Source organism: Cydia strobilella, chromosome 4 (assembly GCF_947568885.1).
Source record: "Cydia strobilella chromosome 4, ilCydStro3.1, whole genome shotgun sequence".
Taxonomy (NCBI): domain Eukaryota; kingdom Metazoa; phylum Arthropoda; class Insecta; order Lepidoptera; family Tortricidae; genus Cydia; species Cydia strobilella.
Window position 1 is genome coordinate 8,347,578 of NC_086044.1, and position 27,539 is coordinate 8,375,116.

The 27,539-nt window shown below is 37.9% G+C and overlaps 1 protein-coding gene across 1 annotated transcript; it reads left to right on the top strand.

Moving 5' to 3' along the window:
• The first annotated feature begins 142 nt into the window (after window positions 1-142).
• Window positions 143-26,263, top strand: LOC134740560 (long-chain fatty acid transport protein 4-like). Its single transcript, XM_063673077.1, has 14 exons — window positions 143-335; window positions 12,454-12,617; window positions 14,948-15,198; window positions 15,489-15,639; window positions 16,224-16,461; window positions 20,525-20,774; window positions 21,242-21,443; window positions 21,771-21,881; window positions 22,153-22,234; window positions 22,363-22,493; window positions 22,830-22,980; window positions 23,427-23,584; window positions 23,681-23,834; window positions 25,722-26,263. Exons 2-14 carry the CDS (start codon window positions 12,552-12,554, stop codon window positions 25,877-25,879), a joined length of 2,103 nt encoding a protein of 700 aa, XP_063529147.1. The 5' UTR covers window positions 143-335; window positions 12,454-12,551; the 3' UTR covers window positions 25,880-26,263.
• Window positions 26,264-27,539: the final 1,276 nt, after the last annotated feature.

Below are 27,539 nucleotides of genomic sequence, written 5' to 3' on the forward strand. Positions count from 1 at the left end.
TTATTTAATGTAAGGATGCGCTGGGTAAGCTATTATGTACAGATTTGATCTACTCTACACAAGTAGCGTTACTGTCAACAATCTGTACAACAGTATTTCACGGGCATTTTATCGCAATCAGCACCCCACCGGGCCCGATTTCCGCCGCGCTTCACAAGCACGAGGGCCGCTCGAACCACCGGCTGCGTACACCGTACAACGCGCGATCCGCAATCGTGCCGTTCCGACGGATGTTACGCGATAGTTAACCCGACTGTGGACTTTGATTGCCCTTTGAAAATCCATATCGATTTCTAAACGTGATTTGGAAGATTTACCGCATATTGGAAAAATTGGTAAGTTTATAACCTTATAAAATTAAATTTTGCATAGGTAGATAGGTAAACATTCAAAACACTCAAACTACCAACAGGTAGGTAACTACTGTATATTTTTATACATAATGTAATTATATATATATATATATATATATATATATATAATATTGTAGCACGATAAGCGACTATCGAAGTAAGGTTTACTTATACACATTAAGAAATTTTAAAATGCACTCCAGTTAGAAATAAATAACGAATTTTTTATTAACCTTAATACCTTAAGTTTTCAAGAACTGGTCAAAATTATTGAAATAACATCGTTATCATGATTTTTTATTTCATTTTTTAAAAAAAAATTTTCTTACGGTTTGATTTTCGTTACAATAATAGGTATCTAAAGAGTCTAGGTAATGAGTTACTACGTTACTACTTAATATATAATTTTTTAATGTACTTTTACGCCCCAAAATTTGGTAGGTAGGTACCTATGTATCGAACTCGTCAAAACAAATCAAATACCTACCTTCCCTCTCATACTGGTACCTATAGCTACCAAATTATTCTACTATCTACCTTCTACTGGCTAAATCATTAGATCAGCTCGATTGAATGTCATCTGAACTACATTTGATTAAAATTATTACTTATTTTATTAGAAGTTGGTTAAAACTTGCAAGTTTTTATCTTATTATCAGTTTGTTATTTACTTACCGTTAAGTTAATTAAGAAAAAGTGTTAAAAAAACCGGTCAAGTGCGAGTTCGTTTAACTCGCGCACCGAGGGTTCCGTACAAATTCAATTTTCTCATGTAAATAGAATCACGAAAGAGTTGACCAGAAGTATACTAAGCGTATATTGTGTACAGCGCCATCTATCGGTAATTTGCGCGACCTGTATGTATGTTGGTTTTTCAAGGATACTTAATTCTTTATCATGTGAACCGATTTCAACAATTTTGGTTTTATTTGAAAGAATGTATTTTTAGTGTAATATCATAGACATATCAAATATAGCAAATGGGCTTAAATTGCAAATTAAATTAGAAAATATTTTTTTAATAATTAAAAAAAAAGTTTTTAAGATAGAGGTGTGATTATATTTTTCCTGTAATATTTATGATAATGTTATTATGTAAAAAAATCAAAAAAATTCGTTGGTAAACTACGGAGATAAAGGATACGGAGGAAAGGAGGAAGGGGGGGGGGATGGAATATTTTCACATTTTCCTTCATAAGTAATTTTTTTTTCACTATGAAAAACAAATAAAAAATTGTTTTGTAATGCTCAATTCGAGCTCTTTCAAATGATACCCCACTGGACCTAGTAACTAGACTTTGACTTTTTGCCCCCTCTTTATATTGGGCATTTTCCATAATTAATCAAAATTTCAAATCGATAGCTTCAGTAGTTCTCGAGATATTTAGCAATGTGACAGACAGACAGACGGACCGAGTCGCACCATAAGAGTTCCTTTTGTACCTTTTTGGTACGGAACCCTGAAAATAGCTAAAACGCATATTTTTCTGAATTTGTTGACTGTTATTAAATGGTTATTAAGAAAAATTTGGTTTAAAATTGGAAGGTTTAAGTTTATGCCCAACATACGATGTTATAGTACATTTCGATGCTAGTGCGGAAAGTATGTCATTACTTGAAGTGAAGAATGACATTTCCGCACGTGTATCGAACGACGTTTTTTAATACAGTTGCGAAAAAATAAGAAAAGCAACAAGTAAGGAATGGAATTCGAAACTTTTATATTATTAATTCTGTGACATCATTGACATTGACATTATGAAGAGGTGTTTTTCTAGCTTTTATTCGACTAGAATGGATTTTGTTATTGTTATTGAACCCACTTCAATGAGTTTTTTTTTTCAAATGCATGTTCTATAAGACAGAAACAATTGTAAATATTAAAACATTGTACTATTATTAAATATCGTTATTCACGATTATTTGTGTATCGTATATTTATAAAAACAATATCGAATGTTGCCTTTGGAAACTTAAAACATTCTTGCAGTAAGAAAATACGCCTCTTCTTTGACAGGCGTTCCGTTCCATTCAGACAACTTATTAAGAACGGTTTTTCAACATTAAAAAATAAACGTGTTATAATACTTATAATGATGAAGAGGTAAGTAATAAAATATGAAATATATTTAAATATATATTTTTCGTATTCTTACATTAACAGTAGGTTTTTATGTTGATTACGACGTTTAAAGGAAACTAATATTAACACTCATCAATAAGTAAAAATTTAAAAAAATTGGAAAAGTAAAAAGCACTAGTTCGCGAAAACCAACTTTCCGCACGCTAAACAGCCACGAAAAGTAGCACCACAGTAGCACTTTTTGAGCAACTGTATTAAAAAAATTGTTAAGTACCTATATTCATCAAAGCAACCTAAAATACAAGAAACTGTGCAAGTGTGCAGTCAAACTAATGGTGTTCTAATGGTGTGACGAGTCTAACTGAGCCGTCTCGACATCATATTTTATGTCAGTGGGTTGCTTTGCTTAAGCAAGGTTACCCAATCATCGAGTTGCATCAACATTTGCTTGGGGCTCTTTATTTGCCGAGAGTAGGCCTCTAAATAGTGTATAAGAGATATTTTGTAAGTATATAGTGCCTACCTTAAAACATCCAAGCCACTAAAAAGCGTATCAAATAGCACTAAACAATGCGTGTCCGTCTTCGGGTCACGAACTAAAATATGTGTACCAAATTTCAACTTAATTGGAGAAAATAAGCTGTGACAGACGGACAGACAGACAGACAGACGCACTAAAAAGACAATGAGTAAGTAGCTGTGTGCAACCTCAGGTACTCCATAAGATTACATAAGATCATCATCATCATCTTCCTCGCGTTATCCCGGCATTTTGCCACGGCTCATGGTAGCCTGGGGTCCGCTTGACAACTAATCCTAAGAATTGACGTAGGCACTAGTTTTTACGAAAGCGACTGCCATCTGACCTTCCATCCCAGAGGGGGAACAAGGCCTTGTTACATAAGATATAATTATTAATTAGTTATAAGTGCCTATCTATATACGTGCGATAATCTTAGTCCGTCATAAAGTCGGTAGAAGGGTCGTTACTATTTTGCATTGGCAGGTAAGATAAATACAATCATCAGACAATAATCATATGCATAATAGTTATGATAAGTAAATATACTAGTGGCTCTGTGAGCTGTAGACCTCGCGATTCATAAGCTTACAAAATGTAAAAACAAAAAACACTCAATTTTAAATACAGTCAAATACCCTATAGTATAGAATCTATACTATCTACCAAAGAGGATATAATAAGATAGAGCGGTACTCTCATAATAAATTTTGTAACCACCGTAAATTCACTGCCAAACAACAACAAACAAACAAACAACACGACAAACTTTAAAACTAAAAATGAAGATTTATAAAAATACGTTAAAATGTATTTAAATATGGATAAATGATATTTTTATTTGCATTAATTATTTTTATATGATTTTTTTGACCCATGTTCTTTAACTGATATGCGTTAAAATTATAAATAACAAACGAAACCGTCAACGCCCTCTATACGAGAGTAGGCCAAAGCTAGTGGCGCCATCTGATCGAGAATCAAATTTTCTTGATTTTCGAGTACGTTTTTTCCTTAGACTGTATCCATCTATTACAGGGTTATATCTATCTTTGCTATCTACCTACCTCAATATCAAAACAATATGAACAACAAGTAGGTATTACATAGGTAATTCGTACTACTTTGCAAATAATCAGGTACCCTCTCAGAAGTCTCAGCGTTAAGCGAACTATTTTTCATTTCTTAAATTTTTTTTCGTAGCAAATGTTTCAATAGTCAAAAACACAGAGACACATGCAGCATAATCACCTCATACTTACCCATGCAAAAAAAATGTTTCAATGAATACGTAGGTAGGTACCAAACTGTATGCCTAGAATCAATCACGAATGAGAGATGATTGATGACTGATGAGAATAGGTATATTATGCACTTTAGTAGTCGTACCTCGTAAGTACCTACCTAATTACCTATGTATGTAAAAGAACAATCTCATACACTTACAATATCTTCGCAAGTTTACGTTCGCATTGAATTTATCAATAGATAGGTGATTATCATAGCAATCTTATCATTAACTTATATACTCCTGAAAAATATATCTAATTAACCTCTCATAATCATAAAATGTGTAGTAAAGGTTACGTTGTTATGGTAGAATTGTAGGTGAGGCTTTTCATCGAAATCGTTAGTGCCGTTCCCGAGAACCCTGAAATATATATACACACACACACAAGAATTGCTCGTTTAAAGGCAAAGAGGATATAATAAGATAGAGCGGTACTGTCATAGTAAATTTTGTAACCACCGTAAATTCACTGCCATCTGTCGACATACTTTAAAACTAAAAATGAAGATTTATAAAAATACGTTAAAATGTATTTAAATATGGTATAAATGATTTTTTTATTTGCATTAATTATTTTTATATGACTTTGACCCATGTTCTTTAACTGATATGCGTTAAAATTATAAATAACAAACGAAACCGTCAACGCCCTCTATACGAGAGTAGGCCAAAGCTAGTGGCGCCATCTGATCGAGAATCAAATTTTCGTGATTTTCGAGGCACGTTTTTTCCTTAGACTGTATCCATCTATTACGGAGTTATATCTATCTTTGTTTAAAGGTATAAGCTGGTATAAGATAACAGTGTCATATTTTATTTTATATTTATATACGTATTATTTAATGTTTCTGATCGTAACCACTTAAGTGTACCTAGATAAAGCGTCATAATTCGATAGAAACTGATATCCTCATTTGAATAAAAAAATTCCATCTTGTTCGAATACTGGAATCAATTAGTACCTTTTTCCTTGAGTGGCAGAATTAGTAACACAAAAGTCCCCAAACCGAAAACATATTACTGACAGGGCCAAAGAATGGTGAATGAATTCTTCGAATGGTAATAATAAGTTTTTTTTTATCACTTGGGCAATAAAGTTATAGGACTGTGTTGGGGGATGGTAGTCTGATGAAAATCCAAGACCTTCCGCATCACACTTGATGAGTAAACAGGTTGAATATGAGCGGAGTAGGGGTACGGCAGATGGGGCAAGAAGTTGGCTGTTGGCGGATTGCGGCTTACGAGACGCCGGAAGCATTAATTATTATTAGATTATTACCTACCTAAACAGTAAAACGTTTTGTAGGTATGCCTTGGTAAACGTCAGCTAACTTAATTATACCTTTATGTACTGGAGTAAAAGCAGCTACACAAAATGTACATTATCCACTCAAGTGCAGTTTGGGTCAACATAGTTACAAAAAGTTTGTACCCGCGCGGAAAAGTGCATCTGGATAGGATATCGTAAAACTGCTGACATGTGATAGACTCTACGAACGGCATTCCCAATGGTATGTGGAGCGTGCTTTATATTATAATCTTCTAAATCCAAACCAAGCGTAGCCAGAATCTCTCAACATGCAGTGAGTCTAAATTACAAAAAATTGTCTCGGCTGTAAACTTAAGTGTGGTCATAACTTGACGTTGCGATCCGAAACAACTGTACGTAATCAAATATTATTTATACTGGGTTTAGAGTTCCTCTCAAGCGCTGCCCTTAGTAGAGTAACAGCGACACCCAAGTTTTACTACTGACCTCGAGAACGGCTTCTCCAAGTAATGACTCGTATTCAAATTATCATGCACCCACTTCGCAAATTGCGGTGTACTCGTAGTGCGTGCGTGCACCGGTGGTGCACCGCGACGGACGTAACTTCAGTTTACAGTTTACAAAACACTACACGTACCTATTTCCATTCGCTGATTATTGACTGCAACTGTTACCTATGGGTATCGAAGAAGACGAAAAATATGATTTGGTCTTTAATGAATTTCAGAAATAGGTATTATGATGTCATAAACAAATCGTTTTTAGGGTTCCGTACCCAAAGGGTAAAAACTGGAACCTATTACTAAGACTTCGCTGTCTGTCTGTCCGTCCGTCTGTCCGTCTGTCACCAGGCTGTATCTCATGAACCGTGATAGCTAGACAGTTGAAATTTTCACAGTTGATGTATTATTTCTGTTGCCGCTATAACAACAAATACTAAAAACAGAATAAAATAAATATTTAAGGGGGGCTCCCATACAACAAACGTGATTTTTTTGCCGTTGCGCAATGGTACGGAACCCTTCGTGCGCGAGTCCGACTTGCACTTTACCGGGTTTTTTTGCTAAACCAACATAGCTAACAATTTGTCAAGTCTATTGTATTAAGTATACCTACATACTGTACTACGGACTTGAACTATCTGATCTTTTGTGTTAAATTTAGAAGTCAAGTTAGAAATTACCATTAAGCATGTTTACAATATCTATTATTTACCAACAATTAAGCAAAATAATGGAATAAATAATACGTACTTTTGGACAACTTTTAATATTGATCGTATTTTTATTTGAACGTATGACATGACATGACAATAGAGTTGGAAATCGTACCAAATGTTAAGGAAAACACACAGACTGCAGGTTGAAAATCGTGAATACCAACTTCTTATATTCTAAATGTATATACCTATAGCCAATAACTTTTTGTTTTTAAATACACAAAGGCGCTAACCACTAACGAGATGCCTTTAACCTTAGGGTTGAGTTGCATACTAATGGCCTATCATGCCGAATGTGACTAACACTTATTTTACAATGTCCAGCAATGGGCATGCCAAGGGTCAACAATAGTAATCCTTTCATCAGATGATCAGCCGGTAACTTATACTTCATCAAAATATAATACATACTTATACCTTCTTACAGTGGGTATGACAAAAGCGGAATTGGATAAAAAGAGTGATGATAGAGTTGTCTAAAAAATACTTTGCAATAAAACTAAAGTGTACACTAATATTTTTGTGGAACGGCCACATTTTGCGAAAACTAACAAGTTATGTGAGTAACAAGTCTGGCTGTTCGCCTGGGTCCACTAGAAGGAAATGCTCAAGAAGTTGTTCGGTTGGCTGGACGTTGATTGCGAGATTTGCGAGCCTCCTAGGGAAGACATGCGTGCACCGCGCAGCCAAAGGACACACAAAGAGGATGTGAAGTGGAGGAGGAAAAGTCAGAAAGCGGAACTGGCTAAGCAGTAGCAATGGGTGCGACCGGGATAAACACTAAGATGAGAGAGACAGATTAAAAAATATACTATACGATACCTACTTATTTATTTAGTAATAAAAATTTCAACACACTTGTTCGTAACGTGTAACTTATTTAACCGTTTTTAGGCTTATAATCCTAGCTATTAAACACGCGTGCTTTTTCATTATATAATAGCACGTGTGTAATGAACGATAATCCGACTGACTTAAGAAGGTAACTGATTGCTAATAATATGTAGATATGTATTATCTACTTATGGAAACGGAGCCTTCTTAAATTGGTCAAGTAGATTTTAACACGCGGCAGGGTCGAGGCGCGGCAGGCAGTAAGTATGACAGATTTTAGACTTTTACGTGCTTTTACTGTTTTGTCAATTAAAATTTGATTAATATGAAAGTTTATTTTTTCCCTCGCAAGTGTGTTGAAAAACGTCATATGAAACTAACAACAACTGCATTTGTCATTCATTACACATTACACACATCGGCTTTCTTATTGCGCGCTCGCTTACAGCTCGCGCGCACAATATCGCCTCGTGTGTAATGACCAACGTAGCACACTTGTATTACAATATACTATTACAGTACATGTGGTGCTACTTTACCGTACTAGTGCGATAATTAGCAGATTACGTAACTATGTCGAAAATTTAAAAGTATGTATGTACTGTAAAACGTATCGTAAAGTACTATTCCCGAACTTCCAGTTAGACTTACCTTACCCTTATTCATAAAACTTAGCAAATCTTTGTTAAATTTTGTTTCTTTGTAACACACACAAATTTAATGGCGAAATGACAGATAGGGACAAACGCTTATCAACGTCTTGTTAGAATTGACAAATGTTTATGAATAACGCCATTAGACATCTTTATTGCTCCAAATGTTAGTGATAATTATCTATCATAAGTTACCTATATTATAAGTTATAACATAAAAGCCAAAATATCATTATTATGACAACTTATGCAATAATATGAATGTTTCATTATATTCACCTACTTACTGGCGGACAATGAATGTCAGTGAATGACTAGACTTTCGTGTCGGACGGATTGAAACTATTGAAAGCCACTTGGTACTGAGAAGTTGGAAGATATAAAGTTCGAGTAGCATCAGAGAAAGTAACAGTTTCTAAGATCTTTCCTTGATTACGTGATCATATCGCCGTCACGGTAGAATTAAATAATCAATATGTCGACTCAGTCGACTGCATTCAGTTAAGTCGAAATAAATGTTTAGTTGTAATACGACGACCGGTCTGGCCTAGTGGGTAGTGACCCTGCCTGTGAAGACGATGGTCCTGGGTTCGAATTCCAGTAAGGTCATTGATTTGTGCGTTGAGCACAGATATTTGTTCCTGAGTCATGGATATTTTCTATGTATTTAAGTATTTTTATATTATATATATCGTTGTCTGAGTACCCACATCACAAGCCTTAAGGGGCCTACTGACTATCAGTTCGCCGGACGATATCGGCCTGTCAGTTAGAACAAAAATTTGACAGTTCCGAACAACTGACAGGCCTATATCGTCCGGCGGACTGATAGTCAGTGGGCCCCTTTATTGTGTTTACCGTGGGATTCAGACAATTTGTGCAAGGTAATTATAAATCGTCATGAAAACAATCGAAGCTCGGCACACAACATAAACCAAATAGAATTCCTTAGCGTGCTAGTACTGATACAGTGTTGTCCTTTAGTAACTCAATATTTGCTTACCCGAAAGTTGTTCTTCAAATTAAGGTAAACTCCCTGCGTCCAAACAACGATTTAGCTAATTTACATTTGTGTACAAGTAAGATGCAAAAATTCCAAAGGATACAGTCAACAGCAAAAATATCCACACAAATACTATTACGGCCACTCTAAAGTTATGACACAGACAAGTCGATGTGGACTTCAAGATAGTAGTTGTTAATCATCTTAAGGTTCTCTAGTGTTAATAATGTCACTATTTGCGACAAGTGTGGAAGCAACATCTGCCTCTGTACAAAACACATTGTTAATCAACATGATAGAGTAAAGAACTACCTTAATGTGTTAAGTATTTATGTACACTTCGCACAGTACTTTAATTGAGTACTTAGGTATTGTAAACATTACAGCATGTTTTAATTATACATAATAATAGCCAAACAAGTTGCAAGAGCAGGTACGCAAAGTAGGTACCTATTGGTACTGAGTAGCACTGTTACTACCTATTCTAGAGTACGAGTATAAGAAGTAAGTAGACTACGAGTGTACTCTAGCCAAGAATACTCAGAATAGAGAATTTATGGTGAGTAGGTACATAATTATCCTTTGTATTTAACTACTAGCTTTTGCCCGCGACTTCGTCTGCGTGGAGTTAGTAATTTGGGTTTTTTTATTTTTTATCCAATCTGCTTTTTATCGATTCCCCATAAAAACTTCCACCCCCCTTTTCACCACCTTAAAAGATGACTTCTGGGATAAAAACTACCCTGTGTCCTTCCCCGGGACTCAAACTATCTCTTTACCATATTTCAAGTAAATCGGTTCAGCGGTTTAAGCGTGAAGAGGTACAGACAGACAGACATACAGACACACTTTCGCATTTATAATATTAATATACAATATATATATATATATATATATATATATTATGTATGTGTGTATAGTATGGATTCCCATAAACAAATTTTCAGTTTGTCATTTTCAACATACCTACAATGTAACGACAATATACGGTACCTACTAATTGTGGATTTTCTGCAAGGCTGAGAATAAACTATGCAAATAATTGATTCATTTGTTGGTACTTAACTATTTTTGTATAAATTTGCTTTTCGGTTTGCTTTTATGTCGCGAAAGAAACGGAACAAATATTTAAAAAGACAACATCCAGAGCAAGACAAATATTGTTTTTTTTTTCTAAAAGTTGGTCTTAATGAAATTAACATAATTTTAAACAAAATACACTGTACAAAGTGTACACGTATACCTCCGTAATAGATATTGTGAAACGACTGGAATAAATATTTTTATTATTTACACTTGTACCATCCCACTAACCCGGGGTTAAGCGGTTAAACCGTTAACCCATTGTCAAATTGTACTGGTAACCATGTTAACTCCAGGTTTAATCGGTTAACCCCGAGTTAGTGGGATGATGCAAGGGGGCCCTAACAGATTATAACGGTTTACGAATGAAAAAATGGGTAGGTACTTAACAACCAATTGAAAACGAATTAAGTAAATACGAGTACCTTATTTATATTTGCTTATGGCCTAGTTAAGTTACTCTAGTTCAACACGCACTTGAGTAATTTTAGGCACGAATCTTGTGAGGCTACCTGAAAATGAAAATAAAGTTAACGGGCTCAATGACTTTAGCACTGTTCTTATAATAATGTATATGTTTTAAATACCTATGTCGCGATAGTCGCCAAAATTTTGCAGCGTAGGATAGGGGCGCGTAAAATAATACCTAATATGAGTGGACAAGAGTGGCAGAGAAAGCCTAATTTTGAGTTTAATTATATACATTATTGCTCCATATACATTACTTACTGTGCTTACTACTGATTTAAGAACAATGATTACCGGACCCGTATTACAAGACTTGTGTTTGGGTTGTACTTCATAATATATACCTAACAGTTAATCACAGTATTCGTCGGTGGGATAATTCTGATGTGTCTATGCAGTTTTGCAGCTGGCAGTACACACTAACCTTGGCTTATGCTGTCGGTACTTGTGTGTGTAACTGAATTGTAGTTATATTTGATTTTTGTATATTTATTTTTTATAAGTGAGAACCTGTAATTGGCTCTGTAATTCTATTGTAGCTTTAGAAATGTTTATAGATGTTGGTTTTCCATGTATGGAATAAAAAAAATAAAAAAAACCGGTTATATAGATATATAACTGTAACAGTGAGCTACAGGATTTTTTTTTTAAATATTATGTATTAGGTATAATATTCCGCCAAAGCCAGACACAGATTTATGAGAAAGTCGCCATTTCTTTTGCTAGCGTTTGACGGTGAAATGTTATGGTGGATAGGTTGTCGACCCGCGGACCCCGCGGTCCTCTCACTGGTGCCTCCACGGTGCCTCTAATGTTATTGTACTCGCACGTCATCGCGGTCCCGCTTGATATGTGACCTTCGGATTATTAAGGCCGTCACCTTGAATGCAGGTTACCTACTAAATAAATTCCATATAATACAATAAATAAAACCAGCTTCATACGATCACGTAAATACGATTTCCTGCGGAACACGTCATTGTTCAACTTGTTTTTATTCATACGTTACGCTTTCCCGCTTAAAATGCGCTCTTGGCCCTTCAGAATCTTCTTATGTAATGCTGCTTTTACTGGATATGTAGAACATAGTAAGAAGTGAAACCATAAGTTAACTTAGTCATTCAATTTCAAGATTTTGAATAAGCACAAGATACTTAAATGCAAAAAGGCAAATCCCACTAACAACAGCGAGAAAATGAGACGTAGAGTTCAGAGACTGAGATATGGTAGAGCTCTAAAGCCCCCTCCACACTCGTGCGCGAATCGCGGATTCGCGGCTTCGAGACGCTACTCACGCTACAGTATCGAAGAGGTCAATACTCGATTTGAGGATAAACAAGATTAATTTATGCACTAAGTATATGTACGTACAAGATAGGTAAAATACCTATTGAAACTATTTTTTTGTGTGTCATATCGAACACTTAATGTGTTGTTGTTGTTATATTATGTAAGTAGGTATTAGGTACCTATAAGGTACGATTAGCGAGAGGGAATGCTCGTCAGACTGAGATTGTATGGCGAGTACCGGGAATTCCCGGTTTCGAGACAAATTTCGTATAGAAAATCAGTACCGGGAGCACACCCTATTTATAAGTAAAATACTTAGGCACTAATTATATAGAATTGTTACAATAGTAGGTACTTTCTTGACCAATTTAATCCTTTTGTTTCAGAACTTACCGGGATCGGGATCCAATCAATGAGTTGTTCCAATGCTTAATATTTAGAATTATCATATCCTGTAAAGTGCGAAGAGCCGTGACTGGCAACCATGTCGATCACGGAGGCGATTGTCGACGACAATATGAACATGACTAATGGAATTAATCTGAAAGAGGTAAGTGCAAGTTGAGGTGCCCAAGGCCCTACCACAAAAAACGAAAATAGACATTTCTTTATCTGCCTCTATCGCTCGAATATGCAAAAGCGTGGCAAAAGCTATGGGAGTTCGTAGTGATGTAATGATCGATTCTGACTAAAAATTCTAAAAGAAAAGAAAAATAGGTACCTATACCATGTTAGTTCCTGTTAAGGGACCTTTTTTATAGTTTTTCGTAAATAACTCTTAAACGGAGGCCCAAACCAAACAACAGTCTTATACGTAAATAATCTATATAAAATTTCCTACAAAACAGATATACAGGCTGTCAGAAACACACTGACTGGAGGTAGGTAGGAGACCCTAAACTAAGCGTTAAGATAGTCTAAAATTAGGTGCCTAGTCGATAGATTAAAATATATTTACCTACGTTCATTTAACAACAGATAGATGTAGGACCATTGAACCTACAATTCATATAACAACTTATAGATTTGAAAGGATTTTAGGCTTTACATGCGATAGAATGTCATTTATAGACGTCGTTGGAATGGAAAAGTCTTCAAAATAAGATATGGTATATTTTTTGTTGTCACGTATATAATTTATTTACCATAGGGGTAGGTTAGGTTAACACGGCGTTAATTTTTCCCGTATGTATACCGTATACGGCATTTTATCAAATACCGTAGTGACAGCAAAATTTGTATGGCAACGTTCAAATGTGTTCAGAATCGTTCACACGGCGTCTATGCGGGAAAGCCGTAAGCTACATAATTTTGGAATCTGACGATAGAAATGCTTTGTGATTCAACAAGAAATATTGTAGTCCCAGAGCTACGCGATTAAACGTTAATGGTCGCTTTTATACTTGTCGTGCCGTCCACAGTAACGACACGATTTTATCGTGACGACACAACAGGGGACTAAATGTATGAGTGTGTATGAGTTTTGAATGATTCACGGTTAGTTTCACTAGACTTATATTGACCGGGATATAGACCGAATATCGGGAGCTCACAAATAATACAAAAGGTAATCACGGTCTATATCCCGGTCAATATAAGTCTAATGAGTGTGTATGGTATGGAATAGGCAGCTTCTATACTATCGTCCACGATTTACCATTACCGTTCGCGGTAGTAGGTATAAATAGGTACGACTGCATACCTACATTTGGTCCCCACGTAATGATAAATCATGTTGTTACCATGGACGACCCTGATAAAGTATACAACCCAATAAATGAATTATGGAATAATATTAACATCAATCAATTGCTCTGATAATTAAGCTTAAGATAATATACATGTACATATTATTCACTATTCATAAATGCTTGTTAATTGCTAGCCTAGGCCTACATGAATAAAGTATATTTGAACTTTGATCCCTATTTAATAGCGCAGCATTAGGGTAAAAGAAACCGGACAAGTGCGAGCCGGACTCGCCCACCGAGGGTTCCGTACTTTTTAGTATTTGTTGTTATAGCGGCAACAGAAATACATCATCTGTGAAAATTTCAGCTGTCTAGCTATCACGGTTGATGAGATGCAGCCTGGAGACAGACAGACAGACGGACAGAGGAGTCTTATATAGTAAAACTGAATAAACTGTATGCAAATCAAAACATTTCGTAGATATATACTCTACCTACTGATGCGCCTAGTGTACCTAGTGTGCTTATTGTCCCCTAGATTCGTAAGTTCTTCGTAACATATACACTGTAGAGTCACGCTCCGTGATTGTTACGCCATTTAGGGTTCTAGCTATATTGGACATTCCATAGCGTAAGCATGGAACACAAACATACATACATACATTACATGGAACTAATATACAGCTATATAATATACTCTTAATGGTACATAGGTATGCGTAAGAGAGAGTGATATAGGTACAATTGGATCGCTCCGAAAGTTCCTTACATATTTTTTAAAGATAATGCTTTTAGTTTGACCAATAGAAAAAGAAAATAAATTTAGTACTGAAATGATTACAAAAAACAGGATACAGATATACTAGATAAGTCTGCAACGATTTTGATAGCATACACAGTGCAAGTGTTATTTACACGTATAATTTCATAGAAATTTGAAGTTTAAAATAACACTTGCATCTTGCACTGCGTGTGCTATCAAAATCGTTGCAGACATGTTGCAGACGTATCTTGGTCTAACTCTAGTTTTATTTTTCCGGTAATATTTATGGTAAGAAATCATTTTGTTTTTTTTTTACATATTCCTTCGTTAATCAAAATTGATTAACTATTAAAAAGCCTTTTTGATATGGAACCCTAATTTACGTCTTGATTATTTTTTAATTGTAATAATATTTATTCATTTCAGGTCAAACTAAATGGCAACGATTTAGAGACCGGAAAAAATCATCTGATATCCGACGAACCCACGCCATGGGGTCGGATAATAGCCACAGTGCTCGCGTTAGGCGTCGTCGTGACGGCCTGCACGGTCACGTGGGTCTTCCAGGACTGGCAGACGAGCCTCATAGTCCTCGCCATACTTGTCGTGGTCTACGTAATACTCTTCCATTGGAGATGGATCTACATCGCCCTGAGGACGGCGAAGAGAGATTTCTCGTACGTGTTTTGTAATTTAGCTAGTACTTAATCGTAAATTACCAGCTTAGTAAAGAGACGAATAAAAACAATTAAATGTCTGCTTTTTACTGTTTTTTGTGTTAACCACTGTAGTGCTCTCATGGTACATAAAATAAAATAAATGCTCTACCACACTAATGTTTGCAAAATATGTAATATAAAAAAGTATACTTATTGCCGTCTTTAGAATCATCTACAAGCACAGCACTATTTGTTGTAAGAACTGTTGTTAAAGAGTAAACCAATAACTAAATCTTTTTATATTTCAGAGCCTTGTTTTGCTACATTAAAATCTTGCGGCTGTATAAAAGGTTCACCAAGAGGAATTGGGTGATGCCGGACATCTTCCATCAGCTCGTCAAGAAACATCCAAACAAAGCCTGCTTCCTCTTCGAAGATGAAACGTGGACCTTTCAACAGGTACGTGTTGTACAATTAACGACTAAGTGACAACTAAGTAACAATAAGACCCAGCCTTGACATGAACAGAAGTGTTAATTACTTCAAAGTGCAAATTGTGCCTTTGAAATTGTGCAGAATTGCACGAAAAACGGCTTACAGAACACAGAACATTCTCAATATTCTGATATTAACTCAGCCGAAGCCCCACTGCTGAGCAAAGGAAATGGGGGCAATTTTAACATACATAATATATGTTTTCCCAGCCGTTCCTATGCAGGCCCATGTTATAGAATACAACACCTTATCTCTGTAGGTACTTACACTTTATCGGATATAAGAGAATAAGACTATATAATCTGTTAGACTTCAGAAGTACATCACACATCAGCATCACGCAGTTTTATAATAGTGGAACCCATGAAATATTTCTAAAAATGAATTTATTAACTCTGATTCGATGAATCCATAGACCTTATAAGCTACGGCAGCAGCGGCAGACAAACACTTAGGAAAGTTCAATGTCAACCGCGACATAAGAACTTGTTCCTTAATTATCATAGAGTATACTCGTAATTGTTATTGTATAACGAGCTTTTTTCTAGGTCGAGGAGTTCAGCTTGCGCGTATCAGCGGTCCTTAAGGCGCAGGGCGTGAAGTCGCAGGACGTGGTGGGTGTTATGATGAACAACTGTCCTGACATGCCGAGCACTTGGTTGGGAGTTGCCCGGCTGGGTGCCGTATCCCCTCTTATCAACACGAATCAGACCGGCACTGCGTTGATACACTCTATCAAAATCGCTGACTGCAACATCGTCATTTACGGGAGCGAGTTTGAGTCAGGTGAGTAGAATAGGTTTTTCGGTCGAAGACTTAATTCAGCTTGTCCATTAATTCTCAGCGCTCAGGGCGTTATAATTAGCTAGGAAGCTGCTGATCAGGTGCCCTCTGACTCTTTATTAATCTCGTCATCATCATCATTTACGTAAGCAAGTCTGAGTCATATTAGCAGAAAAACAATTGCATCTTTTGTAATCAATATTTTATTGTCTATGAAATATTCATTTTTATTTCATTTACATTTATTTTTATTTTGTTTGGTTTGTTAAGTAGAGCCCGTAGTCGATTTGAAAACGCGCGAAGATACGACTTTTACACAGTAACCGAACGCCGGCCGCTGCTTGAAATAACGCGACCGCCTAAACAATATTGATACTTTCGCAACATTATGCGTCACTTTATAACTTTAATTAGGTTAAAATAAAACTTTCGGTAAATTTGATATAATCGTTTATTACTCTTAACAATTTACCTATGTATTCATATAATACATACAAATTATATAGCATGATGATAATGATTTGCACTAAGGCAATATCTTATATATATATAATAATCTTACTCGCGTTATCCCAGCCTTTTTGCCACGGCTCATGGAAGTCTGCTGGGGTCCGCTTGGCAACTAATCCCAAGAATTGGCGTAGGCACTAGTTTTTACGAAAGCGACTGCCATCTGACTTTCCAACGTTCCAACCCAGAGGGGAAACTAGCCTTTTGTTGAAATTTGGTATACAGATAGTTTGAATCCCGGGGAAGGACATAGAATACTTTTTATTCAAGAACTCACCCTTTAAGGGGGTGGAAATTTGTATGGGGAATCAATAAACGCTGAACCGATTAAGATGAAAAGTCATCCTCTTCTCTTCTCCACTCTTCTAACACTCGCTCAACGTGTTGTTGGTTGTACGATGAATACTGCACAAGACCTGGAACACCTGGAGTGCTTCTGGGTGCAAAGGGTCAGGGGTAACACTCGCTCAACGTGCCGCTGGTAGAGTATGATGGGGAAAACTCAAGACCTGGAACACCTGAAGTGCTGCTGGGTGCAAAGGGTCAGGGGTAACACTCGCTCAACATGCCGCTGGTAGTGTGTAGTGTACGATGGATACAGCTCAAGACCTGGAACACCTGGAATGCTTCTGGGTGCAAAGAGTCAGGGGTAACACTCGCTCAACGTGCTGCTGGTAGTGTATGATAGGGAAAGCTCCAGACCTGGAACACCTGGAGTGCTGCTGGGTACAAAGGGTCAGGGGTAACGGGTAACACTCGCTCAACGTGCCGCTGGTAGTGTATGATGGGGAAAGCTCCAGATCTGAAACACCTGGAGTGCTGCTGAGTGCAAAGGGTCAAGGGCAAAGGGTGGGTAACACTCGCTCAACGTGTTGTGGGTAGTGTATGACGGAGACAGCTCAAAACCTGGAACACCTGGAGTGCTGCTGGACGCATCGGATAAGGGGTAAAACTCTTTTAATCTGAAGTTGGTAGAGTATGCTGTAGGCAGGTTAAGTTCTTCAAGACCGGGAACACCTGGAGGGATGCCAGATGAAGCAGGCACCTGACCAGAGCTACCACACGTTTAACATGCAGTAGGTACTGGGGGTTAAAAGGGGGTGGAAGTTCTGATAACAATAAATGAACCTGAGTTCCTTATTGTTATCAGACCAAAACAGCGTGTGCCTATGTTGCACCAAACCTGCGTTCCACTAGGTACAGCCAGGGTTCAGCACCAGCTCCATCTTGGGTACTGCTCTCCTAATTGCTCATCAAGACGTGTCGGAAGACCAAAACAGCGTGTGCCTATGTTGCACGAAACCTGAGTTCCACTAGGTACAGCCAGGGTTCAGCATCAGCTCCATCTTGGGTACTGCTCTCCTAATTGCTCATCAAGACGTGTCGGAAGACCAAAACAGCGTGTGCCTATGTTGCACCAAACCTGCGTTCCACTAGGTACAGCCAGGGTTCAGCATCAGCTCCATCTTGGGTACTGCTCTCCTAATTGCTCATCAAGACGTGTCGAATAACCAAAACAGCGTGTGCCTATGTTGCACGAAACCTGAGTTCCACTAAGTACAGCCAGGGTTCATCATCAGCTCTATCTTGGATACTGCTCTCCCATTTGCTCATCAAGACTTGTCAGAAGACCAAAACAGCGTGTGCCTATATTGCACCAAACCTGAGTTTCACTAGGTACATCCAGGGTTCAGCATCAGCTCTATCTTGGGTACTGCTCTCCCAAGTGTTCATCAAGACGTGTCGGAGTACCAAAACAGCGTGTGCCTATGTTGCACGAAACCTGAGTTCCACTAGGTACAGCCAGGGTTCAGCATCAGCTCCATCTTGGGTACTGCTCTCCTAATTGCTCATCAAGACGTGTCGAATAACCAAAACAGCGTGTGCCTATGTTGCACGAAACCTGATTTCCACTAGGTACAGCCAGGGTTCAGCATCAGCTCCATCTTGGGTACTGCTCTCCTAATTGCTCATCAAGACGTGTCGGAAGACCAAAACAGCGTGTGCCTATGTTGCACCAAACCTGCGTTCCACTAGGTACAGCCAGGGTTCAGCATCAGCTCCATCTTGGGTACTGCTCTCCTAATTGCTCATCAAGACGTGTCGAATAACCAAAACAGCGTGTGCCTATGTTGCACGAAACCTGATTTCCACTAGGTACAGACAGGGTTCAGCATCAGCTCCATCTTGGGTACTGCTCTCCTAATTGCTCATCAAGACATGTCGGAAGACCAAAACAGCGTGTGCCTATGTTGCACCAAACCTGCGTTCCAGTAGGTACAGCCAGGGTTCAGCATCAGCTCTATCTTGGGTACTGCTCTCCCAAGTGCTCATCAAGACGTGTCGGAAGACCAAAACAGCGTGTGCCTATGTTGCACGAAACCTGATTTCCACTAGGTACAGCCAGGGTTCAGCATCAGCTCCATCTTGGGTACTGCTCTCCTAATTGCTCATCAAGACAGACCAAAACAGCGTGTGCCTATGTTGCACTAAACCTGCGTTCCACTAGGTACAGCCAGGGTTCAGCATCAGCTCAGCTCTATGTATACTAAAACCTTCTCCAGAATGTAACAAACACTTTTCTAAAAACCGCATCAAAATCGGTTCAGCCAAATGCGAGATAATCGCGAACAAACATACATACATACATACATACATATACATACAAACATACGGATCAAACTGAGAACCTCCTTTTTTTTGAAGGCGGTTAATAAACAAGTACTTACAACCCAAGGATTAAAGTTTCTGGTCGCAGTTTACACGCACACAGTACAGCCAAACACGCAAACAAATATAACTTTTTACACGGCGAGCGACGCACACAATGATAAATAACTTCGTCGTCGTCGATGCAACGTGCGGAGCCGATCGACAAACGTCCTGCCTCTACCAGCTCCCGCGCGGGACTGAGGCCGCGAGCGCGTGTCACCGATAAAAGGGGAAGTTTTTAAAAAATCGTCAGAAAATAAAAGTTGCAATTTAAATAAAATGAAGTACAGCAACAGTTTAAGTAAACATTGCAGATTATTTGAGTATGCAATCTACGTCGAAAATAAGTAGATTTTCGGAGAAATTGTCACTTGTTTTGAGGTCATTTCTGGAGAAAATTGAATTCGTTTAACTTTCATTTCCTCGAACTCTAAGTCATATAACAACAATGTAATCTGATAAACCTAGAGTACAGAATATGTGTAATACAAATTTAGCATTTTTAGCAGTCCAAACTTTACGAAATTTACAAATAAGAGCATCAAAATCAGTGCTTTACACGCGTTTACCTAAACGTCCATCAGAAAAAAATTCATTACTAATTTAGTAAGCCTTTTTTCAAAAAATTGATCTGATAAACCTAGAGATAAGAAGTCGTGCTAATAGAAACCAGTACTTGTTATTTCAATTAGGTAACAAAAGGTGTACAATTTCACAGAAGAAATCTATCAACTTTACATTTTTGCGACTAAAATCGTAACCGGGCTCTTAACCATGCTTCATAACTACATCTAACACATTCCTGTTACTCAAGCTAAAATCTAACGTAAAATTTTATTTCCAGCCATCAACGATATTGCCAATCAGCTTGATCCATCTATAAAACTGTTGAAGTACACCCGTCGTCCGCTGAATACGTCTGGCGACGGCGTGAGGGTGGCTGAGTCCAACAACGACTTCACAGCAATGCTGGAGTCAACCCCTCCGGCACCCTGGACGTTCTCCGAGGGAGATGGATTCAACGGCAAGATGTTGTATATCTATACATCAGGAACTACCGGCTTGCCGAAAGCTGCTGTTATTTCTTCGTCAAGGTAATTAATCTGGACACCCATTTTTAAATTATCAACCTTTTAATTGATACATTAGGGTATATAAAATTGACACTTTTGTTGCCTTATGAATGTTATTGAATAAGGATATGTAGAATTATTTTAGTTTCTGAAAAATAATCCCTCTCAATACTTACGGGGTATAGTTAGGTATAAATTATAATAATATAAATGTATTTAAAAACTAATACTTATTCAAGCTAAAGTAACGAGTACGAGTAAACTCAAATAATTTTTCTTTTTCTTTATTTCACAACAGGTACCTACTTAGTGGTATTCGGGACAGTGACGAACACTCGGATGTCAACTTTAGTTTGAGTGACATGTTAAAAATACAAGTACCTAGTTATACGTCAACGTCAACGTCACCACTGTCACCGTCATTTTAGAATATTATTTAATATCCATTGTTTAACAATGTAGGTAGTTAAATGTTTTTTTCTTTTCAGAATGACGTTCATGGCATCCGGCATTCATTATCTTGGTGGATTGAGCAGTAACGACATCATCTACTGCCCAATGCCGCTGTACCACTCTGCTGGAGGCTGCATAACCATGGGCCAAGCCTTGATCTTCGGATGCACCATAGTTTTGAGGACTAAGTTTTCCGCTTCTGCCTACTTCCCGGATTGCATCAAATATAATGCCACCGTAAGCATTAAGTTTTAATCGCTGAAGTTATTTAGAGCTTTATTAGAGTCTGTTCTAGACCGCCGATGTACTTTCCCAACCATTATCACTATCACGATGTATCTTTTAATATTTGTCGGTCCACATTTCGACTTCCAAATCCAACTCACTAAGACATATTTTGGCTCCATATGCCATTCCATTATTTCACTTGCTCAACGTACTTTACGTAAGTTTCACATAAACCGTACTTATATTTAATTCATACCTAACTTATTTATGGCCACCTGTTCTCTCGCCTTCTCCTAAAAATGTTAATATTTAAAAAAAAAAATGTAAAAATTTCAGGCAGCACATTACATTGGTGAAATGTGTCGGTACATCCTGTCCACTCCACCAGCGCCTACTGACAAGCAGCATAAAGTCCGTCGGGTATATGGCAATGGAATGAGACCCGCTGTAAGTAAATGTGCCATTTCCACTATTTCCAGGCAAAAGCTTCCACTCGATTGACAATTAGGACATTCTAAATTTAATTGCTTATAAATTAGCGGCAAAATACTGACAGATTTTTACATCCTACAGATTGTTACAGACACAAAAAATTACTCTTCAAAAGAATCGCCAAAGTGAGATTTGTTGCTTGAGACAAAAATAAATTCTACAAATTATGAATACAAAAACGTCTGAGGGCTTGAGTTAGGTATTAAAAAAATCTTGCCTTTTGCAGATATGGACGGAATTTGTAACTCGGTTTAACATAAAGAGGGTTGTCGAGTTCTATGGTGCCACTGAAGGAAATGCCAATATAGGTAAGTACCTAAGTACCATGGTATCCAGTTTCCTCTTACTTCGATAGTTTACATACCCATGATTATTTTCCCAAAATGGATTCTTTCATTGAAAACTCAGTGAAAACTGTATTATGTCTTACTTTCAGTGAATATAAACAACAAAACAGGAGCGATTGGATTTGTATCCAGGATCATACCTGCAGTGTATCCAATTGCTATTCTGAAAGTTGACCAAGAAACTGGGGAACCTATCAGGAACTCGCGAGGTTTATGCCAGGTGAGGAAACGTCTTAAATATATCAAAAGTAAAAAAAATGTAGGCTAGGCAAAAGGGACCATATTTTGCACATCAAAACTTATTGAGATTATGTAGGCGGTTCTAGTTAGCCTCGAAAACTCAATAAACTCGGTGGTGTAATGTTTCATGTAAATGTATTTGCATGCATTGTACTTTGTTTTTATATGCAAATAAACGATTGCTTGATTGATTGAAACGATACCTAATATGGAAGAGAGTAAAGTTTGATGGCTTATCGGTTTTGTCACATTTCAGCTTCTTCATTCATTCAAATTTCTTGTAATAACAATATTTTGTTCTGAATCCTCAATATAGTTGGCAAAACCGAACGAGCCTGGCGTGTTCATCGGTAAGATCCAGCCCAACAACCCCTCGAGAGCATTCCTCGGTTACGCTGATAAAGCAGCTTCGGATAAGAAGATAGTCAGAGACGTGTTCACTCATGGAGACTCCGCTTTCATATCAGGTGGGAATTACTTGGATTAACTGATCAGCGTGATCTGTTAGGTTACTTTGGTTATCTGAAGGGAAGCGGCAGTATTTTACATTAAAGAAAGCGGCAAGGCACTTACTTTTGATGGAGCCTACGGAACTTTCAACACAAGAAAATTGAAAAATTATGGGATTTGGTTAATTGGCTATTATCAAGTCAGAAAGTTATCTTAACAGTTAGAAGTTCTCAAGCCGTCCGAAGGTCTATGACTCGGCTAGGCGACTGCTGCTAATTCACAATAATTAAGATAAACTATTAAACTGTTTAACGTGTCTTTCATAAAAATCCCTCAATAATTAGTCTCATAATTGGGTTGGGACTTGGCTTTAGTAGAGGGGATGCCGCTAACGCATAGGTATTCTTACTGTAGTTAGGCCTGGTTTTATAAGCTTCTCCATTGACCTACTATGTCATTACAGGCGACATCCTAGTGGCAGACGAGTTGGGTTACTTGTATTTCCGAGATCGAACCGGGGACACATTCCGCTGGCGCGGCGAGAACGTCAGCACCACGGAGGTGGAGGCCGCCGTGTCGCGCGTTGCTGATCAGAGAGACGCTGTTGTTTATGGAGTCGAGGTAAGGTTTGCCATTAGTATTGAATTCAGATTAAGAACCGACCAAGGCGATATTTTTCACACGGAGTGTTTTACCATCTGTCCATTAATATTCCAGGTCCCTAAAATCGAAGGACGAGCGGGCATGTGTGGCATCGTGGACACGGAGGGAACTCTAGACCTAGATCAGCTGGCTAAGCGGATCGCGAAGGACCTGCCGCCGTACGCGCGCCCTGTCTTTATGCGGGTCATGACCAGCGTCGATATGACGGGTGAGCTAAATTCATAATCCTAACACAACCGGTCTCGCGTAGTGGATAGTGACCCTGCCTATGAAGCCGATAGTCCTGGGTTCGAATCCCAGTAAGGGTATTTATTTGTCTGTTGGACATTTGTTCCTGAGTCATGGGCGGCTCTAACGATTTCGATGAAATTTGCTATATGGGGATTTTCGGGGGTGAAAAATCGATCTAGTCTTATCTCTGGGAAAACGCGCATTTTTAAGTTTTTATAATACGTTTTCCGAGCAAAGCAGATATTATTTATTTATAATACCTACAAGTTTGTGCAAGCGCTTGGTGGCCTAGCGGTTAAGAGCGTGCGATTCAATCCGGAGGTCGCGGGTTCAAACCCCGGCTCCTTACCAATGAGTTTTTCGGAACTTATGTACGAAATATCTTTTGATATTTACCAGTTGCTTTTCGGTGAAGGAAAAACATCGTGAGGAAACCGGACTAATCCCAACAAGGCCTAGTTTCCCCTCTGGGTTGAAAAGTCAGATGGCAGTCGCTTTCGTAAAAACTAGTGCCTACGTCAATTCTTGAGATTAGTTGTCAAGCGGACCCCATGCTCCCATGAGCCATGGCAAAATGCCGGGATAACGCGAGGAAGAAGAATACCTACAAGTTTGTGTTGTGTGGTACGGTCGGTGCCCCAATTTAAGTACCCAAGTTGCTATACTAATTGTACCTATAGAAAAGTGGATACTTATGTTAGGGACCCGACATCAAATGATATTCCGAAAGGGGAAAAATAGATGTTATTATATTAGGGCTATTTGTTTATTTATAAACGTACTATTTGTTTACTAGTTTCCGCACCTTACCCTGTAGGTTCAGATTCATCTCTCACCCTCACTGAGCGTGAGCGAGATGGCTTTGCGTGCCTGGGATCGCGGATATCAAGTTTTTGTATTTTCGGTCAAACATATAGGCTCATTTTTAGAAGCAATTTTCATATTTTTAGTTTATGTGCACCAATTGTATTGTAACAAACTAGTAAGGTGCGTTTGAAACCTGTGTTCGTGATTTTTTTAGGGTTCCGTACCTCAAAAGGAAAAAACGGAACCCTTATAGGATCACTCGTGCGTCTGTCTGTCTGTCCGTCTGTCACAGCCTATTTTCTCCGAAACTACTGGACCAATTAAGTTAAATATATATTAAATATATGTAAATTTGTGACCAAAGAATGGACATGTAACGTAAACAAATAAAATTTGAACATGGGGACCACATTTGGGGGGTAACTGAGTAAATTAAAAAATAAAGTTTTTCAAACTATATCGTGTTACATATCAAATAAAAGAGCTCATTGTGAGAAACTCAAATATATTTTTTTTTATAATTTTAGGATAAAAAGTTTAGAAGTTATTCAAGAAAATATACAAAAAATGAACATTTCCCCCCTTTATCTCCGAAACTACTGGGTCTAAAATTTTGAAAAAAATACACAAAATAGTTCTTTACCTATAGATCACAGGAAAACCTATTAGAAATGTGTAGTCAAGCGTGAGTTGGACTTAATTATTTAGTTTTTGATCCGACCCCTAAGGGTTTTTTAAAGACATCTCACTTACATTTCACATAAAAAATACATTGTTTAAATTGTGTAATGTACGGAACCCTTGGAACGCGAGTCCGACTCGCACTTGGCCGGTTTTTTTTCTATCGAGCGAAAGTAAAACAATCAGGATTCGAATCTATGAAGTTACTAGAAAAAACCCTCAGCATTGGTAACAAAATATGACAACCGTATTGCGATCTATAAAAGCGCTACGATTTTTAAAAACTGCTCTCTGAACCTACGGCACCTTGGCAAAAAATATGTAAATTTTACTTTGAAACGTAACCTATAATATAATAAAATCATTTTTTTTCCAGGCACGTTCAAGATGAAAAAGGTGGATTTACAAAAGGAAGGATTCAACCCATCAGTAATAAAAGACAAACTATACTATTTAGATTTAAAACTAGACAAGTACCTTCCATTAGGACCAGAAGAATACGAGAAGATCGGAAAGGGACAAATAAGACTGTGATTAAATATAAGATTATCCTAATATGGGTAGAATGATTAAATGCATGCCAGGGCTATAACCGCGAAAATCGAAGTTCGTAAATTGCGAGAATTTTTCTCTGTCACTCTTATAAAGTTCCCCGCAATTTGCGAATTTCGGTTTTTGCGGTAGCCCCTCAGACGCTAACTGGAGCTGGTTCAAAAGGTTGATTCTGGTTTGTAGTAAAGGGGCTAAAAGGACGATATGTAGATAGTAAAATGTAGATTCTTATTTATCTGAGAAAGAACATGACAATGACATAGGTAGCAAATTATAGTATCCATAAGACAGAGTATTCCAATGATAGCTATAATTAGTTATAAATTACTGAGGGCCTACCGCGAACCACGTTTGACGTGTTGCCTCCCTGTCACACTTACATACGAATTTACAAGTGCGACAGAGAGGCAACACGTCGAACGTGCTTCGCGGTAGGCCCTTTGATTATAGAAACGTCTTTTCGGAAACCAGACAGTGGTTTTGTGCATGTCCTATGTACTTAAGCATCCTAATGTCTACTGTAAATAGCATATACATAATAACATTATACTTGTATGTGGGCTCGTAAAGAAACAGACAATGTGATATCGTAAAATTTAATGTAAGTGAAAGTAATTAAATGTTTTCTCAATCATGATAAGTATTTTATTTTGAACTTTATGGCCATCTACAAGTAACATCACTATGAATAATTCGGGACCACTAAATATTTTTATCGTTTACTTACTGGAGGCGTATTACCTAAGATCGGTTGGTATAGCTCATTTTGCTCACGATTTAGGCGGATAAGTAGGTATTTTAATAATTATATCATAGTAGATATAGGTACCTAGGGCTTGAATCTTGGCTGGTACCGCTCAATGAGTTTTACGGAATTTATGTATGAAACATTATTTGATCAGTCGATTTTCGCTGAAGGGAAACAGCATCAGGGAGGAGCGCCGACTAATCCTCGTGATGAGGTCTAGTTTCCCTCTGGGTTGGAAGGTTAAATGACAATCGTTATCGTGAAAACTCTGAAGGTTGCCGAGTGGGCCTCATGAAAAACCCTATGCGAGTCATGGCAAAATGCAGGTATAATACCTACTAAGAAAATCAAAGGGTTCAAAGGCTCTTGCAAAAGACTAGCGTAGAGCAAAAATGCATTCGATAATCCATTCGCAAAACCATGTCCGCTCAACATTCGCGAATGTGTTGCGGACATGTTACATTGCTTGCCTTGTCATTGTAGGCGTCTTTAGAAGAAATACTTCCCGGCATGCTCTCGGAAAAGGATGGAAAGCCTGGCAAATGCAGGTACTACGCCATCTACGTCTACGGTCTACACCAAATAGTGGAATATACCTACAATGTGTTTGGACAGCAGACGAGCTTTGATGGAGCCGTTACCACGTACTGCGCCCGTAACTTTAAGGAGGACAAGGGAGTGCAACAAAAACGGTTGAGATAAAAGAATAGGTATGGGTTGGTTTATCGATAAAAGTCATGGTAATTATACCTATGTGTATATCGGCTCCACTATAGCTGCGCTAGCTGGCGCGGTTGCACGGAGTGGGTGAGCGGGTTTACGAAAAATAGTATGTTTCATGAGCAACGCCGCTATAAAATAAACTGGCGCGGACGCATGCGACGGATTTTAAAT

Bases quoted from the DNA above. Each gene is read 5' to 3' on its own strand.
- LOC134740560 (XM_063673077.1), top strand. From the start codon at position 12,552: ATGTCGATCACGGAGGCGATTGTCGACGACAATATGAACATGACTAAT. The intron at 15,640-16,223 runs GTACGTGTTGTA...GCTTTTTTCTAG, and splicing joins AAACGTGGACCTTTCAACAG to GTCGAGGAGTTCAGCTTGCG. The intron at 20,775-21,241 runs GTAATTAATCTG...TTTTCTTTTCAG, and splicing joins GCTGTTATTTCTTCGTCAAG to AATGACGTTCATGGCATCCG.